Here is a 17,244-nt window from a genome sequence, read left to right on the forward strand (position 1 = left end):
TTTTCTTGGATGCACCAATTATTTTAATCCATATAAAAACTGGTGACCAGGTCATTAGAGTAGGAAAATAGTGAATGCAAAAAAAGAACAGTAACCCTCGTGAGCGAGCTGTGGGAGAGGCAGCTAGCAATATTGGGTCACAACCCATGAACTTAGCGAGCACCAGGAACCCATTAGATACTTGAAGCCTAGAGAATAAGCGAAATCACTAATTAAGGGATACCCCTTCCAAAGATCACTCCACCTTCTGTCATGCTGACAAGTGGCACACATGTAGTGTCCACTTGTCGCAACCAGGAAGTTTTCATTTTGTTTATTCTTCAAAATGGTTTACCTCTTTAGACATGCATCGAAACCACGAATCGTTTTTACCCTTGGATTTCTAGCGTCGATTTTATCCCTCCAAAACCTACAGAAACTAGGCAAAACTAAAGCACAAAGAAACCGAAAAAATCATGTAAAACCCAAAAGAATGTAGAAATGGGATCGCTAGCATGCAACACGTGGTGATGGTAGGGTGCACCTCTTGGCGCGATCTCCAGCCAAAAGAGTGACATTTGGGGGGATCCCTTCAAGATGTACCAGTTAATTAGTTGCACGACTCCTATTTGACGCCCTCAACACCGATTATAGTGTATTTCACAAATCAGCACCCCCCCCTCCCTCGGTCCTGGGCTCAGCCCATTAGATATTTCTTCTTCTTTATTTTAACCTTCAAAAATAAGCATGTGAAATGGGATTTAAACTCTCCACCACTTGGTGTACTTCCACCCGATCTAACCTGCTAGGAAAGCAAACTTGATGTGCCTAGTTACTTTTTCTTCATGTTGTTGTTATGCGTCTTCTTTGTCTGGTTTTCTTCGGTTTTATTCCTTTCTATTTTACTTTTGTCATTTGTTTTTCCATTTGCTTGAATTCACAATTCTTTTAAAATCACGAACTTTTTCAGATTTATAAACATTTTTTCATATCCATGAACTTTTTTTAATTCAGGAACTTTTTTCAAATCCATGAACCTTTTTTTTTCATATTTTAGAACTTTTTTCAATTTCATGAACTACTTTCAAATTTGTGAACTTTTTGTTGAATTCATGAACTTTCTTCAATCTCGCAAACTTTTTTGTCAAATTCGTTAACTTTTCTTCAAATCGATGATTTTTTTTCAATTTCTGTTTACTTTTTCCATACTCGTGAACTTTTTTTTGTCAATTTCATGAATTGTTTTCAAATCCATGAAGTTTTTTTTCCATATTGTAGAACTTTTATCAATTTCATGAACTACTTTCAAATTTGTGAACTTTTTATCGAATTCATGAACTTTCTTCAATCTCGCAAACTTTTTTGTCAAATTTGTTAACTTTTTTCAAATCGATGATTTTTTTTTCAATTTTTGTTTACTTTCTCCAAACTCGTGAACTTTTTTCTCAAATTCATGAACTTTTTTCAAAATTATTGAAATTTTATCATTTCATTATAAAAAACCAAATCGATGAACTTTTTTTAAGATCCTATGATTTTTTCTAACTGTTAGTCATTTTTCGATTTTATGATTTTGTTCTAAAATTAGTGAGCTTTTCTCAATGTCATGAACTTATTTGAATACGTGAACTCTTTCTAGTTTGTGAACTTTTGTTGAATATGCAAACATTATTTTCATGTTCATGATTTTTTTGAAACAGTGAACTTTCAAATTTGTTCACAATATTAAAAAAATCACGTTTTGTTTTTTGCAAAATGTTATCAAATTATTCAAAAATCACAGCGACACAGTAAGCGGTGCTGTGCAATCAATAGCGCGGCTACGTTTGTTCTTAAATTATTCGCGCTGCAACGAGCCACTAGAATCCAATAGCTCTAGTTTTTTTAAACGAGTGTTATGGAGTGAGTTTGATTCCTCGTCAGAGCCACCATTTTGCCGGTTTTTCGCGGTATAATACAATTCGCCGCGTGCCACGTATGTGGGCCAGCCCAGCAAGCGCTACGGTGAGCGCCAGTTGCCTTCCGCGGCGCTCAAGGCGCGGAATAGGCGCTCCCAATTAGTTACTCCCCTGAATAAGATGTCTCCCTCCCGTCTCACACTAAAGGTGGTATCCCTTCGCTCTTTTTTACTTCGCGTATTAGATTTCTGTCAAGTTTGACTAAATCTATATTAAAAGAAAATATCAAAATCTACAATATCAAATATATATACCATCAAACTGCATTTCATAACGAATCTAAAAATATTGATTAGGCATCATGAACGTCGATACCTTTTTTCTATAAGTTTGATTAAAATAGAGATACTTTAATTCCAGACTAAAAACGACCGGAGGGAGGGAGTAAGACGCTATGCATCCCGGCCTCTCCACCCCAAAAGTATAATAAATAAATACCAACGAAGAAGGAGAACCCATCCCTGAAATGGGACCGTACGGCAGATCAGAAGGCGGCCATCCGTCGTGAGAGTGAGCTAGCTAGCAGCATTATTGCGCCACGAGTGATGTTATTCAGGCCTACTACTACTAGTAGCATAGCAAGTAGCTTTGAGGATAAGATGAGGCAGAGGATGGCACTCCTTCCTCCTTTTCCTCATCCTATGGACGAACAGACCACCATCATTATCGCCGCCGCCAATAATGCAGTTGGAGAAAAGCATGCACCGTCCTTTCTTTTCTAACTGCATTAGAGCATCTTCAGCCGTTGGCTTTCCATGAGGCGCTAAAAATCGTCCCTGGAGCGCACCGGTGTAAAACGCACGTTGGGGGCGTGATGCCATCCAGTCGCGGCGTCCATGGGATTTTTTGAACGGCGCAAACACGGCGAGTTCATGCATATTTCGGCGACTTCAAACCAAATTCAATCAAACACGGCACAAACACGCCTCCTCATACATATTTAAAGTATTTTAAAAAAAAACTACTAGGCCCGCCCGCCGTCTCGCTCGCCTCGCCGCTCCTCGCCGCCCGCCGCCCTTGCAGTTCTACATGTCGAGGAGCCTGTAGAACCATGTGTAGTCGTCGCGTCGTCGTCGTCGTCGCCACCTCCGTCGTGGCCGCCGTCCCTGCTGCAACCCTCCCCCGGTTGGCGCGGCGGGTTGGACGATCCGGCAGCGTCCTTGTCGTCATCGCTGTCGAGGATCACGACGCCGTGCTCGTCCTCGCGCCCACGCTTGCGGGCGGCGATCTCCTCCAGGGCCCGGGTCTGCCGGGTTATCTCTGTCCGGAGGTAGTTGTCGCGCGCCCACCGCAGGGCGTCCGCGTTGGAGAAGCCACGCCGGGCTATCTCCTCGTACTCCAGGGGGAGACTGGGCTCCGGCTTGGGCGCGACGAGGACGAGGCGCCCGAAAGCGGGGATGGAGTCGGCGATGCGGATACCGGAGCTGCGGGTGCGCCGGCTGATAGGCGTGTCCTGGGGCTCCGGCTTGACGGGGCGGAGGCAGGGAGAGCCGGTCGACCGACCGGACGAGGAGGAGGACGCCCCGGGGTCCATGCGCCTCGGCATCCACGAGCTCCCACGGCGGCGAGAGAAGGACGGCGGGGAGGGGTACTCCAGCCTCGGCGTGTTGCCACCCTCGGTGTACTCGAGGACGACCTCCAGCGTGCGGCCGGGCACACCCCACCATCGGCGCCGCCCCTCGGAGTTGAGCCTGCCGGAGGGCACGATGCCGTTGGTGGCCTCGAGCTGCTCGGCGTGACGACGGCGGAAGTAGGGCTCCCAGAGCGGGCTGTCGGGGACGTAGCGCGGCCCCTCCTCGCCGCCCGCGGCAGAGAGGCGTGAATACGCGCGATCTCCGCATGACGTGCCGTCCCGGTGGCGGTGGTGGCACCGGGACCCCGCCGGCGCTGATTCTCCATGCCCCGGGCACCCGCATGTCCGGCGGGACCGGGTACTCGGCCTCGTAGAGGAGCTGAGCTTCGTTTTCGTGAAGGTGGCGGCGGCCGAAGCCGTTCGCCGCCGCCTAGGAATCGTTCGGCCATTTCTACGAACTGGGACAGCGAGGAAAGAGGGAGGAAGGGGAGATAGGGCGCGTCGGCGATGGAGACTCTGTGCATGCCACCGGCGCGCTGGGCTCGGCTTATATAAGCGGAGGCGGCGCGAGCACGCGTGGCATGCGCGTCGTCACGCTTTCACTGTGCCGCCCTGTCTAGGAAAAGGGAAGGAAGGAAGGAGGCAGGAAAGAGGAGGAGAAATTCCCCAACCCCTCTCTCTCTCTTTGTCCGTCTGTTGTGTTGAGTTCCACTTGACTCGCTCCCCCGCAGATCGAATCCGCCTCGAATTCCCCGATCCAGCAGCGCGGCCAGCCATCCACATCCCCACCCGCGACGACTCCGCCAGAGCGAAAAAGAGGACCCTTCTCCTCTGCTCCCATCCTTCGTCCCCCCGCCCAGCGCCAGATCCCTTCCCAGACCCAGCGGTACCCCATCACCACCCCCGCCTTCCTGCCAGGTAACCGCCGCTCCCCCCTCCCCTCCCTCGGCTCTAACCCGGATCTGGATGTTCCTCTTCCCCGCGCGAATTCGCCCAATTCGACCGATGTTCGGTTACGGCCGTGGGGAGGGGAAATTGCCGGTTGGTCGCCGGAATCGCGCGCGTAGCTTCCGTCAAATCGGCGAATCAAGGCCCGATTCGGTGGAATCGGGGGTGCAACCGGTCGTAATAACCCTAGGAGGAATTCGGGGTTTGTTTCCGATCGTACGAGAGCCGAGGGGATCTGCTCCTCTACCGCTCCGGCAACCCGGCTAGGTTTTGTTATTAGTCGAGATCTCGTCTCGTCAACCGCGGGCTCGCAGCGCACAGCAGCAGCATGCGCTGAATTCTGCGATGCTCCTGCTCTCTTGTTCTAGTGTGGTTATTATTTCGCCTATTATTCACTGGGTGGATATGTTGGATCCTGCGCCATGATGTGGAGCAGTACATCGGTTGGGTACCCCTGTTTAGGGAATTTTGCTTCTGCTGTTCGGATACGCCCAAATTCATGGCAAGTAAGACTGCACAATTTAAACTCCAAGCCTCTGTATTTATCTCTCATCTGCTTCTACCAGGCATTTTAAACTCCATGCGGTGAATTCTGTGATACTCGTCCTCCCATCTTCTAGTCCAAGTTAATATTTCGCTAATTTATTGGGTGGATATGTTAGATCCTGGGCCATTATGTAAAGTACTAGTAGCACAACGTTTGGTACCTTTTTAGGGAATTTTGCTACTGCTGTTTAGATACACCTGAATTCATGGCAAGTTGAGTTAAACTGTGCAGGTTATTCAGATCGGTCCATGGATCGGCCAGTTTACTTGCCATGGTCACAAAGATCGGACCATTTTCTCTTATACAAAAAGATACCAAAGCCCATACCGACACTCCAAGCCTCTGTCATCTGTATTCATCTCTCATCCGGTTCTGCCAGGCTCCACCTAAGAAATGAGATCTTGTATCTGTCCCTTTGCTTTCGAAGAGCAGAACAAACTAGAGAATTCAAATCCTTACAACTCGGCGTGCCAATTGGGCATTGGTTCATGGGGATATTTTTTGCCGTGATGGCAGAATTTTTCTGCCTTGCTCACTGATTGCCATTATAATTTGAATACTGAAAATATGTCACGAGATCATTTTTCGTACACGATGTGTTATTGTTTGGTTTATTCTGTATCATAACATTATTGTCGCGTTGCCTGAATCACGAAAGGGTCTATTCTTCTTCTTCACCATCCATATCTGTTCATTTTTCAAAAGTTGACTAGGCTTTCTTACCTGAAGCTTCTTCTTCTGTTGTTGCAGTAGTAGATCCCTTATGAGCTGGTTGGCTGCGGTTTCACTTCAGTTTGGGGGCTACTAAGATGGGTCAGCAGCTGGGCAGAGACAAGATTGGATCAAACTTAACAGCTGATGACATAGCGAGCGCTTTCTACTTCTCGCTCCTGCTCTCCCCTGTTGTCTCCTACTGGGATTGCATCTTCCGCAAGATAAGATACTCCTTCAGACCCGAGTGGGTGTAGCATTCTGCGCCAACCGCTTCTGCACTAGTTGGTCCGGGAGTAAATCGGCCGGCCCGTAGGAAGAAAGCATCTAGACAGGAGTCCAATAACTATGAACTTTGCAGATTTTGGTTTTCCGTAATTATAACTGGTAGCGGAGTTTAGCTGAGATAGTAGTAGTCAATAGCAAGCAGTCACAGTGGTCATGGAGAAGGCTGCGGGCAATCAGGCAGGGAAAGTCTTGAAGAAGGGAAAGAAGAAACAGGCGAAAGATGAGCTGGACCGCCAGAAGCAGGCTGAGAAGAAGAGGCGTAGGCTAGAGAAAGCGCTTGCAAACTCTGCTGCCATCATTTCAGAGCTAGAGAAGAAGAAGCAGAAGAAGAAAGAGGAACAGGAAAGGCTGGACGAGGAAGGCGCTTCGATAGCCGAAGCAGTTGCTCTTCATGTTCTCATAGGTGAGGACTCCGATGAATCCCGCCATCTGGTGCTGAACAAGCACAGAAGATGCAACGACTGGGACCCCTCGGCTGGTTTGGATTTCACTCTGGACACGCAAGGCGCAGCTGATATCTACTCCCCTGGTGGACTCATGTGCGGCAATCAAGCTTATGCTTCCAGCGGGAGGTGGATCGACTGGGGGAACGCTCATCCCCTGCCAACCTGGGGAGAAGTGAGGGACCTGAAAGCGTCCTACTACCAAGGAACGTTCCACCAGTCAACAGTCGCCTGCCCAGGCTACATGGCTGCCCAGGCCGTCTCATCGCTGCAGATCCGAGAAGACTCATCCTCTCCAGGCCAGGGAGTCGCCGCCGCGACCGTCGTTAATAGGATGCTCGGCGGCACCAACAGGCTCAACCTTTACAGGGAGATATGAAAAAGGAAGATATATACAACCAACCTCGTTGTCATAGTGGTTTTGTACATAATAGTCACCGAAGGTGTGCTGACTATTTTGCCTGCGTGCAGCTGTTCCAGCTATCAGAAGAATCTGATGGCGCAACTTGTTCCGCCCTTTTGTTTTCGTCAGTCGGTGTAATAGGATATTTTGCGTCTGCTATTGTTGGTATTGTAATGGAACAAATATGATTTCGATTCTCTTGCTGCTAGCTGGGTTTTCTCTCGAAAGTCTATATATAGTGCCTGTGGAATGAAAAACTTTTTGGGTTTTTGCCTCCGTCCATAAGTGGATTGTTCCCAAGAGTATTTTGTTGTGCCAAATGAAATCCCAGAATGGAACATGCATGTATTGATCATTGCACTGGATGGAGCTGTGTATTATAAACTGCAGAGTTATGTACAGGGAAGAACCAGAACAGATTCCGGGAAGACTTATGGGCCAATCACTGCGCATTATATATGGATTGATGTGACCCAATTGATCCGTACATTTTTCAGATAAAGGTAAACTTTATTGACTTAAAATGGAGCTTCGAATAAAGGTGAACTTAATTGACTCAAAATGAAGCATTGAAGAGATAAAAACACTCCTCTCAAAAGAAAGTAAAGATACAAACACTACGAGCAATTGAGGACACACCCAAACACTCGGTCTCTACATAGTTAAAACGCACACAACCAACACACACACACACACAAACTCGTTGGCATCTTGCAAAGTCATATAAGACCAAAGAATGCGTACGCGAGGGAAAAAAAGAACAAAAAAGCCCAAAAGAAATTAGATCAGTGGTCGGCCAACATATCCGTACATGAACGAGGTCAGGCCCTCTTTGATTCAAAGGAATCTCAAAATGCAGGAATAGGAAAAACGCAGAATTATAGTGTCATGTCCTCTTGTATACCATAGGATTACGAAACTACATTAACTTGGTTGTTAGAGTGTTTGGTATTAGAAGAAAAACACAAACAAAAATCCCCAAGAATTCCCTCCAAAAAAGAGTAGCATGAATTCGACCAAGAGGTTTGCGGGGATGAAAATGTTTCTCCAAAATAGAACACAAATGGATCCTATGAGGAAATTATGAAGGATTCCAATCCTACAAATGGAACAACCAGCATAGAAAAACACCGAAAAGACTCAAATCCCCTAAAAATCCTATGTAATTCGTTTGAATCAAGGAGCCTTAGCCTAAGCCTGCCAAGCAACTTTTTGCTTTTTTGAGAACAGCCTGCCAAGCAAGTACAATCATGTGTATGTTTTTTTTAGAACACAATGTGTATGGCTTTGTTGTAGTTTTTTTAGGGCAAGCCTTTTTTTTTGAGACAAGGGAAAGGCTTTGTTGTACTGGAGCGTTGCGGGCTGAACAAGGAGGAGATGGGCTGGATGTGCCGAAAAGAACGAAACGGACTCAGCCGTCAGCCCATTAGTCCAAGACCTACCGAGGCCCGGACCCTCTAGGTTTCCACCACCGCCGCCTCCTTCCTCTGCCCTGCAACTCCGCCGTCCTCGCCGCCGCCCCGCCGGAGCTCCGCCGCGCCGACTTCGCCGGAACTCTGCCGCCCCGCCCTCGCCTCCTCCTCCGTAAGTCACCTCCTTCCCCGTGTCTTCTTCCCGATGCAACCCGCCGGAGATGAGCTACCCAACTCCTTGGTATTCGAGGATACATTGCCAAATTGCTAGTGAAGAAATCGATATTTTTCTTTTTCCCGTTGCTCGATAAGCATGCTCACGTTTCTGTTGATGGCACTTCTATCTTGTCCAGATTCATCATTTACTTAAACACCTAATGATATTGCTGTAAATTGGTCTGCTAGATGCCATAGTTGTCTCTCCTACAAGTTTTTTTGTCTGAATAGTGTAGCTGAACAAATCGGCGAAAGCCACGTTAATGGCTATTCGTCTGGACTGAACACCCAGCTTCAAGAACACAATCTTATGATTCATGCTCACCTACAGTTGCTACATTGTGTTCATTTGATAACCTGTCTGTCATCTTCAACGACAGGGAGCTACATTGAGGTTTGATTGAGCGGCATGGGGTTGAGGGACAAGACCGAGACCGGTGAGGGGAAGGATTTCCTGGTGCCTATTAATCAGGCAGGGAAGGTCTTGAAGAAGGGAAGGAAGAAACAGGAGCTGGACCGCCAGAAGCAGGCCGAGAAGAAGCGGCGTCGGCTGGAGAAAGCGCTCGCAAACTCCGCTGCCATCATCTCACAGCTGGGAAAGAAGAAGCAGAATAATAAGAAAGTGGAACAGGAAAGGCCGGACGAGGAAGTCGCTTTGAAGAAGAAAGATGAACCGGACCGCCCAAAGCAGGCTGGCAAGAAGTGGACTCGGCTGGAGAAATTGCTCGCAAACTCTGCTGCCATCATTTCAGAGCTGGAAAAGAAGAAGCAGAAGAAGAGAGAAGAGCAGGAAATGCTGGACGAGGAAGTCGCTTCGATAACCGATGCGGTCGCTCTTCATGTTCGCATCGGCGAGGACTCCGATGAATCCCGCCATCTGGTGCTGAACAAGCACAGAAGATGCAGCGACTGGGACCCCGATGCTGGTTTCAACCTTTACATGGAGATGTGAAAAAGAAAGATATATACAACCTTGTCTTCATAGTGTGTTTCTGTACATAGTTACCGAAGGTGTGCTGACTATTTTGCCTGCGTGCAGCCTGTTCCTGCTATCGGATGAGAAGAATATGATCCGATGGCGCAACCTGTTTCGCCCTTTGCTTTTCGTCGATCGGTGTAATAGGATATTTTGCGTCTGTTATCGTCGGTATTGTAATGGAGCACATATGGTTTTGGTTCTCTTGCTGCTAGCCGGGTCTTCTCTTGAGAGTCTATATATATATAGTTACTAAAAAGGAGCCTCTGAAATGAACAACCTTTTGCGTTTTTGCCTTCGTTCACTAATGCATTTGTTTATGTTCCCAAGAGTACTTTGTTGTGTAGGCAAGCTTGCCGTTGCTAGATGAAATCCCAGAAGGGAACACGATGCATGTATTGATCATTGCACTGGATGGAGCTGTGCATTATAGACTGTAGAGTCATGTACTAGGACAGATTCCGCCGTACTGAGGACTTCTTGACCGATACTCCACAGTACTGCGTATTGAAGACTTCTTGTCCAATACTCCACAGTAGTGTGAACTATAGATCGATGGATGGTGACCCAACTAATCCAGACATGTGCTACAATGTTAGGCCCTCTTTGACTGATTTGCAGTATTCTTAAAATGCAGGCATACAAAAAACGCAGGAATAATGCCATGCCCTGTTGTATCCTATTGGATTACAAAACCACGTAAATTTGAATGTAAGAGTGTTTGATATTAGAAGAAAAAACAGGAAAATTACTCCAAAATAGAGTAACATTAATTCTACCAAGAGGTTTGCAATCCTGTGAAAAAAATACTAAGGATTCCAATCTTGCGAACAGAACAACCATCATTGAAAACATTCATCAGGATTGAAATCCTCAAAAAAAAAAACCCTAAATAATTCGTTTGAATCAAAATAGCCTTAGCCTGCCAAGATTTTTTTTTCTTTTCTGAAAACATCCTGGTAAGCAATTAATTACAGCCATGTGTATTTTTTGTAGACAAATTACAGCCATGTGTGTGTATGGCTTTGTTTTCTTTTTTGAGAAGGTGTATGGCTTTTGATAGGAGGAGATGGGCCGGCTGGGCCGAGAAGAACGAAACGGACCCTTGGTGGCCGTCAGCCCATTAGTTGAAGACCTAAGTCGAGCCGCACGCCCCCCTTGGCCCGGACCCTCTAGGTTTCCACCGCCGCCGCCTCCCTCTAGTTGTCGGCCACGCTCCGCCTCTTTTCCTCTCCCCTGCAACTCCGCCGTCTTCTCTGCCGCCGCGCCAACCTCGCCTCCTCCTCCGTAAGCTCCCTCCGCCCCTTCTTCCGCGTGCCTTCTCCATTGATACAACCCAGAAAACGGTCGACAATCTTCTTCTGGATGCAACCCAAGCCGTAGGGGATGTGCTATCCAACTCCTTGGTACTCGATGATGGAATATATCGCCAAATGTTTACTTAAGAAAGCGTTCCTTTTCTTGTTCCCGTTGCTCAATAAGCATGCTCGCTTGATTGATTGATTGATTCTATGCCTTTCTTTTGATTGTACAAGGTACTTGTATGTTGGTCCAGATTCGCAATTTACTTAAATACTTATGATATATGGTTGTAAATTAGTCTGGTTGGTATGTGGCTATGTGCCAGTCGTCTCGTTCAGCAGAATTTTGTGTCAGAATAGTGTAGCTAAACATTCGAGTTGGAAATCACATTAATGGTTGCTCGTCTAGATTAAACACCCAGCTATATGAATGGGCTGACAGCAATGATTGACTATCGGCGCTTCTATGTTGTCCAGATTCATCATTTACTGATGTACCGATGATACTGTTGTAAATTAATCTGGTTGGTATGTGCCATAGTTGTCTCTCCGAGAAGAACTTTTGTCAGGATACTGTAGCTAAAACGAATGTGTGAAAAACGGACCACAGTAATGGTTACTCCGTATTCGTCTAGATTGAACACCCTTCTGTAGGCATGTAATCTTATACTCCCTCTGTCCCATAATATAAGAGCGTTTTTGACACTGAGTAATTCATACTTACCTACAGCTATTTTATTGTACATTTGATAACTCGACTTCTTCAATTACAGGAAGCTGCATAGAGGTTTGATTGAGCGAGATGGGGTTGAGGGACAAGAAGAGGAACCAGAGGCGTGTGCTCTCACGCCGCTCGGCTGGTCCCAAGACCGGCGAGGGCAAGGATTTCCTGGTGCGTGTGTGCTTGCCTTTACACCAAATCGAACCCAACAGAAAGACACCCACACATCCATTTTGTTCTTGTCCCTGATGTTGTGTTGTGATTGGTTGGTGCAGCCGCTGGAGGGGAAAGAACAGAGGGTCCGGGAGAAGAAGCAGCCTGAGGAGCCCGAGAGCACAGCCAGCGTCCTCTATATCGGCCACATCCCCCATGGTTTCTACGAGGACCAGATGCAAGGTCTGTCTGTCTCCCTCGGTAGAGCTTAGAGGAGTACACGGACGCGAGGGCTCTGGTCTTAATATTCGTCTCTGTTGGTTTGGTTGTTTTTTGCAGGTTTCTTTCAGCAGTTTGGGGCTGTTAAGAGGGTCAGGGTTGCCCGGAACCGCAAGGTATCCTATACTGGATTACAAGGTATTTGTTATTTGTGTGTGTGTTTCTGCAAGCATCTAACTTGTTGTTTGGTGATGTGTTTAGACAGGGAAGTCTAAGCATTATGGATTCATTGAGTTTGAAAACCCTGAGGTAAGCACATGCATTTTTGGATATATCAGGGCACACTGTATGTTTGTTGTCTGCTTACAAATTCCAGGCATGTTCTTGGTATTCAGGTGGCGAAGATTGTAGCTGATGAGATGAATAACTACCTGTTGTTTGAGCACACTCTGCAAATTGCGCCTGTCCCACCGGAGAAAGTTCATGCCAAATTGTAATCACTCCAACTATGCTGGTTATTCTGTTTGTTTTCACTTTTTGATAACGGAAGCATAGCCTTCATCTTCTATTTAGGACAACACATCAATTAGCACTAATTGAGGTCAATATTATATATTCCTGGGAAAATGCTGTCTAATCTGTGTTTCTGTCATGGAATACTGTTTACAGTGATATACTTTCCCTATAGGCTACAAACACTCAGTTAATATTACCAGGCTATTTGTGTCCACTGCATTGCACAGCTTGTTTTATGCCTGTTCATAGAAAGAAAATAATGATGCAAGCTATAATGAGTGATATGTGCTGATTGCATTACACAAACTGTAAGCCATGTTAGAAATATATATATGAAAATATGTATAACGAGTGATATGTGAATGTCAAAAACAAAATTATAAACCAAGAATTCACTTCACTATGATGATAAAAACATGCAATAATTGAGGATTTGTGAGCTATGTTTTTAAAGCGTCCCTAAGGCGACGCCTAGGCGTCGAAGAGCTCCCCCTCCGCTTTGGAAAATCGACCGCTTTGGGCGCCTAGGCGTCCAAAGCGCCCGCCTAGGCGCCAAAGCGCCCCCTCTCCCTAAGGCGGTAAGGCGTCGCCTTAAAAACATAGTTTGTGAGTCAAGGGTTTGTGAGAGTTATATGAATCGGTATATATGCCACTGCATTGATAAGTGCACCACTGAAGCTTGGTGGTAATCTCTTGTAAGAACTTGCAAGGTTCTTGTCTTATATTTCATTTGTGTGCCTTTATTTGTTCTTGAATCCTTGTTCTTTTTGTGTACTTATTGACACGGAGGTTGTCATAATTCTGACATCACTGCTGTTTTGTTTTCCTGTACTTTGTACCATATAGCTGTACATAGTCACTGTTTCTCGTGTTTTGATTCCACATCTTGTACCGCTTCTAGATGGAAAGGTGTGCGGAAGGGATTTATACCAGTTGACCGGGTAGCAATTGAACGGAAGCGGCTTAGCAAGGTAATCTGTTGCTAACTACAACCGGAACACGAAATTTTACGCTGTAGATTAATAAGCTGTTGTGTTACCAGGATAAAACAGTGGAAGAGCACAAGAAGATGCTCGAAGAAATTGTAAAGCGGGATGAGAAGCGTCGCAAAAGAATCAAGGCTGCTGGTATCGATTACGAGTGTCCGGCCCTTGTAAGTAACACTTGATGCTGTTCATTGATTTAATAAATTGATCTTACTGAACCAGATATGAATTAGTTCAGCAATTTGCGTGCAAAATTCAACCTTTTTATTTACCTGGAGCAAAGGCACACAATTGTAGTGTTCTAGAGCCAATTTTGTCACGTGTTACTTTGTAGGTTGTTGATAATTATAGTAGTGCTTATTTATTCTTATCTACATTCGCTCACTGGATTCAAATAATTTATGCAATAGCACCAATGTTCATCCCAGGCTTTGCTTAATCATATTTTGTGCTGTGCTTCAATTGTCTGTTTTTTGTTTCATGCCATATGCGGCCGGTACTCTGTGGAGATTGGTTGTAAAGGATAAACAGTTCATGATTGATCAGTATATTCGCTTTTGCTTTCTGCCTGTCTCGTTTTAGCTAAATGACAACGTTTCTTTTTCTGATAGTATGCTGTGTGAGGTGATGACAAAATATTTGCCTGGTTGCTAATGTTTTTCTTGGTTATACAGATCGGAAGCGTTCAGCCTTCAGCTAAGAAGATCAAGTTTGATGAGGATTAGCTATAGAGAAGGCAGATGGATCTTTATCCGGTGGGAGCGACGGGACTCTGCTGAGTTAACCTGGCTGGTCTATTTTAGTTGGGGATGAGATGGCGACTTCGTACTTGGGTTTTGTATCTGTGTTTGGTCGATGTTATGTAAGTTAAATGATGACTGGTTTATGTTGGTGAAGAAGCATAGATCTGTGGCGGAAAATTAATGAACTTGCTTTATTTCCTGCCCCCTGATAGCTATCTACATCCTTCAGCTATCAATTCAGATCCACCATATAATTAGCGTTAATTTGTGTCCAAGTTTTTATTATAACATTACAAATACCAAAGCATGACATCCTTGTTGAATATTATTTATCCCTAAAAAAAAGAAAGATAGGATTTGAAGGGCCGTTCAATTCCTGTTTCCAGTTGATTCATTTATTTACTTGGCAATTGAATCAAAAAAAGTTGATGTACTACGAAAGTAATATTATTAGATGCACCTATAACAATAATACCAAAGTATGACATCCTTGTTGAATACTCCCTCCGTTCCTAAATATTTGTCTTTCTAGACATTTCAAATGACTACTACATATGGATGTATGTAGACATATTTTAGAGTGTAGATTCACTCATTTTGCTCCGTATATAGTCACTTGTTGAAATGCCTAGAAAGAGGAACGGAGGGAGTATTATTTATCCCTAAAAAAAAGAAAGATAGGATTTGAAGGGCCCTTCAATTCCTGTTTCCAGTTGATTTATTTATTTACTTGGCAATTGAATCAAAAAAAGTTGATGTACTACGATCTGTGGCAGCAGGACTCCACTTTACACACCGGTGTGCTTCTTTTTAGTCTGCATATAAGATTTGGTCAAAATAAAATTTTATAAAATTTGATTAACTTTATAGAAAGAAATATTAACATCTACAATATTATTGTTATAGGTGCATCTAATAATATTACTTTCATAGTGTGAATATTGATATCTTTTCCTACAAAGCTAATCAAACTTTATAAAATTTCACTTTGATCAAATCTTATATTATGCAAACTAAAAAGCATGGGGTCTTCCTCGCTTCTGCATGCTATGCCAACACAAGGCACGCATGTGTCGTCATCAACCAAAAACGGGGACGCGGGTCCATTGGGGGTGGCCATGTTGTATACCTTGTCAGATCAAAGGTTACGTGTATTGATGGGAAAACTGCGATGCATCCGCGTCAAAGCACAACGCGTGGTGGGAGGATCACGCAATCGATCGATGCGAACCAGGCTTCTCTGGAGCCGCGCGCTAGAGTCACACGGACGAGGGACGACCCACGCTGCCTACGTAAAAGCCATGGTCGGCATTCGATTAGTTTTTCAAACATCTGACCGGTTTATGTTGGATGGACGCGGGGATAGCCATCCGATCTATTCACCCACGAGCGCCACCCCTTTTTTTTTGCAACAAAAGAACGGTGTTGCAGAACACGGCCTGGTTGCTTGTTGCAAAACGACCGAACCGCTATTTACCTTTCTGAAACACAGTGTGGTGTACAACTTTTTTGCAACCGAGGTCTTGTTACAGATGTTTTTTTTACAACAGAGGTTTGCTGGAAAAACAAAATTGTCTTCACTTTTCTTTTGCAATATAGCTTACGTTACGGGAGAAACTTCTGCAACATTGGTGTTGTTGCAGGAAATAAATGTCATACGAGCAAGCAGGAGTTATGTTGCAGACTAAGGCATAGCCTAGTGGTGGGAATGGGCTGATGCCTTCCCACCCACCCAGGTTCAAGGCATGGTACTTGCAATTTGGGTTTGTTGCACCATTTATACTGTAGGGGGTTCCCTTACAGTCTTTCTGTCAAAAAAAAAAACAAAGATGATGTTGTCCTTCTGCAACATGAGTGATGTTGCAGATTTTTTTTATTTTTTTACATAAAGGATGATGTATTTTTTTTTGCGAGAACATAAAGGATGATGTAGCATGGCTCATGTTGGAAAAGACTACTCAGGGAAGAAACGTGTGGATGCCCTGGGGATAAGGATAGCGGTGTGGTGGGCTCCACTAGGACATGCATCGCGCAGGGGAAACGGTGGACGAAACGAATAGATCCGCCGGTGGATTTCAAGCGTTTCCCAAACGGTGGACGAGCAAGAAGATACAACCGCACGCCACCAGCACAACATCGAGCAACAAGATACAAACAACACTCAACGCACACACCCAAGACGAGATACAAAGGTGCCGAGCACCAAAAACACCACCCCAACGACGACTAAGCACCCTAATGATAAGCCGAAGACCACCATGAAGATGAGCAATCCACCGAGGGGTAATGAGACGGACAAAGCTGGAGCGAGGACTCCAAGACGATGCTCTCAAGAGGGAAACGACTGTAGGAAGCCGTCACCGTCTGATCCCGAAGATCAGGTTTTCACCCGGAGTGACACGAAGGCAATGGGAGCACCACGACGGAGCCTGCAAGAAGGAGAACGACATCCACGGACGCCGCCTCCATCGGTCAGTACCGGGACTGGGCGAGTGATGAACCCCGGTGCTCCTACCCCTCCGTCGCAACCTCACTCCGCCAACCACCCGCATCCATGCCGCCCAAGCAACCATGGCTGCCCGCCCGCACCCGAGCCGCGCGGTCAGCCCACGACCAACACGCCTCTCACCGCCAGAGCCGCCACCCTGCATCCAGACCGCCCCGAGAACCACCAAAGGTCGAGGCTTTGAGCAATCTGCACCACAATCACCTCCGAGACCGCCAGCAAACCCGCCGAACAACGCCGGAACCGATAACAAACAGAAATGGGGAAGGGGGAAGGGGGAGGGGTGGCCCGTGGCCACGACCGGCGACAACACAGTGCCGGCGACGGGCAGCTCGGCAGCGGAGCTCCCGTCCCTCCAACTGTCTCCCCCCCTGAAACCACTGTTTTGCCCCACCCTGCCATAGGCCCGGCCCCGAGCACGGCCACGGCAGAAGCCCGTCACCGGAGAGGAGGGAGCAGATCCTGCCGCCGCGTCCAAGGATGGCCACTAGGGGAATCTCCCGCGCCGTGCGTCGGCGACAAGATGAAAGGGCCCGGCCTGGCCGAGGCGCACACAACCACCCGCTGCCGTGCCGCCCCCCACCCACGAGCCTGTTGGAAATATGCCCTAGAGGCAATAATAAATGATTATTATCATATTTCCTT

At 46.3% G+C, this 17,244-nt stretch overlaps 3 protein-coding genes across 4 annotated transcripts; all 3 read left to right on the top strand.

The window, feature by feature from the left end:
• Positions 1-4,169: 4,169 nt before the first annotated feature.
• LOC125532350 lies at positions 4,170-7,047 on the top strand. The gene is made up of 2 exons (XM_048696438.1): positions 4,170-4,428; positions 5,756-7,047. The coding sequence occupies exon 2, from the start codon at positions 6,158-6,160 to the stop codon at positions 6,824-6,826; it is 669 nt and encodes a 222-aa protein (XP_048552395.1). The 5' UTR covers positions 4,170-4,428; positions 5,756-6,157; the 3' UTR covers positions 6,827-7,047.
• A 1,225-nt stretch (positions 7,048-8,272) lies between these two features.
• Positions 8,273-9,666, top strand: LOC125532352 (FYVE and coiled-coil domain-containing protein 1-like). The gene is made up of 2 exons (XM_048696441.1): positions 8,273-8,434; positions 8,859-9,666. Exon 2 carries the CDS (start codon positions 8,888-8,890, stop codon positions 9,428-9,430), a length of 543 nt encoding a protein of 180 aa, XP_048552398.1. The 5' UTR covers positions 8,273-8,434; positions 8,859-8,887; the 3' UTR covers positions 9,431-9,666.
• A 939-nt stretch (positions 9,667-10,605) lies between these two features.
• Positions 10,606-14,292, top strand: LOC125532351 (MKI67 FHA domain-interacting nucleolar phosphoprotein-like). Of its 2 annotated transcripts, none has more exons than XM_048696439.1 (9): positions 10,606-10,741; positions 11,529-11,647; positions 11,752-11,872; positions 11,969-12,024; positions 12,110-12,157; positions 12,244-12,341; positions 13,266-13,335; positions 13,407-13,517; positions 14,025-14,292. In XM_048696439.1, the coding sequence occupies exons 2-9, from the start codon at positions 11,558-11,560 to the stop codon at positions 14,073-14,075; spliced, it is 645 nt and encodes a 214-aa protein (XP_048552396.1). In that variant the 5' UTR covers positions 10,606-10,741; positions 11,529-11,557; the 3' UTR covers positions 14,076-14,292. The 2 variants fall into 2 exon arrangements, with proteins under 2 accessions (XP_048552396.1, XP_048552397.1); XM_048696440.1 differs by lacking the exon at positions 10,606-10,741 and adding an exon at positions 10,842-10,860.
• Positions 14,293-17,244: the final 2,952 nt, after the last annotated feature.

The sequence above is a fragment of the Triticum urartu genome, unplaced genomic scaffold (genome assembly GCF_003073215.2).
Source record: "Triticum urartu cultivar G1812 unplaced genomic scaffold, Tu2.1 TuUngrouped_contig_969, whole genome shotgun sequence".
Lineage (NCBI taxonomy): Eukaryota > Viridiplantae > Streptophyta > Magnoliopsida > Poales > Poaceae > Triticum > Triticum urartu.

What these genes read in the sequence shown, in the direction of transcription:
- LOC125532350 (XM_048696438.1), top strand. Translation starts at nt 6,158, where the DNA reads ATGGAGAAGGCTGCGGGCAATCAGGCAGGGAAAGTCTTGAAGAAGGGA.
- LOC125532352 (XM_048696441.1), top strand. Translation starts at nt 8,888, where the DNA reads ATGGGGTTGAGGGACAAGACCGAGACCGGTGAGGGGAAGGATTTCCTG.
- LOC125532351 (XM_048696439.1), top strand. Translation starts at nt 11,558, where the DNA reads ATGGGGTTGAGGGACAAGAAGAGGAACCAGAGGCGTGTGCTCTCACGC. An exon ending in GGGTTGCCCGGAACCGCAAG is followed by an intron (nt 12,025 to 12,109) that starts GTATCCTATACT and finishes TGATGTGTTTAG; the next exon opens with ACAGGGAAGTCTAAGCATTA. An exon ending in GAGAAAGTTCATGCCAAATT is followed by an intron (nt 12,342 to 13,265) that starts GTAATCACTCCA and finishes TACCGCTTCTAG; the next exon opens with ATGGAAAGGTGTGCGGAAGG.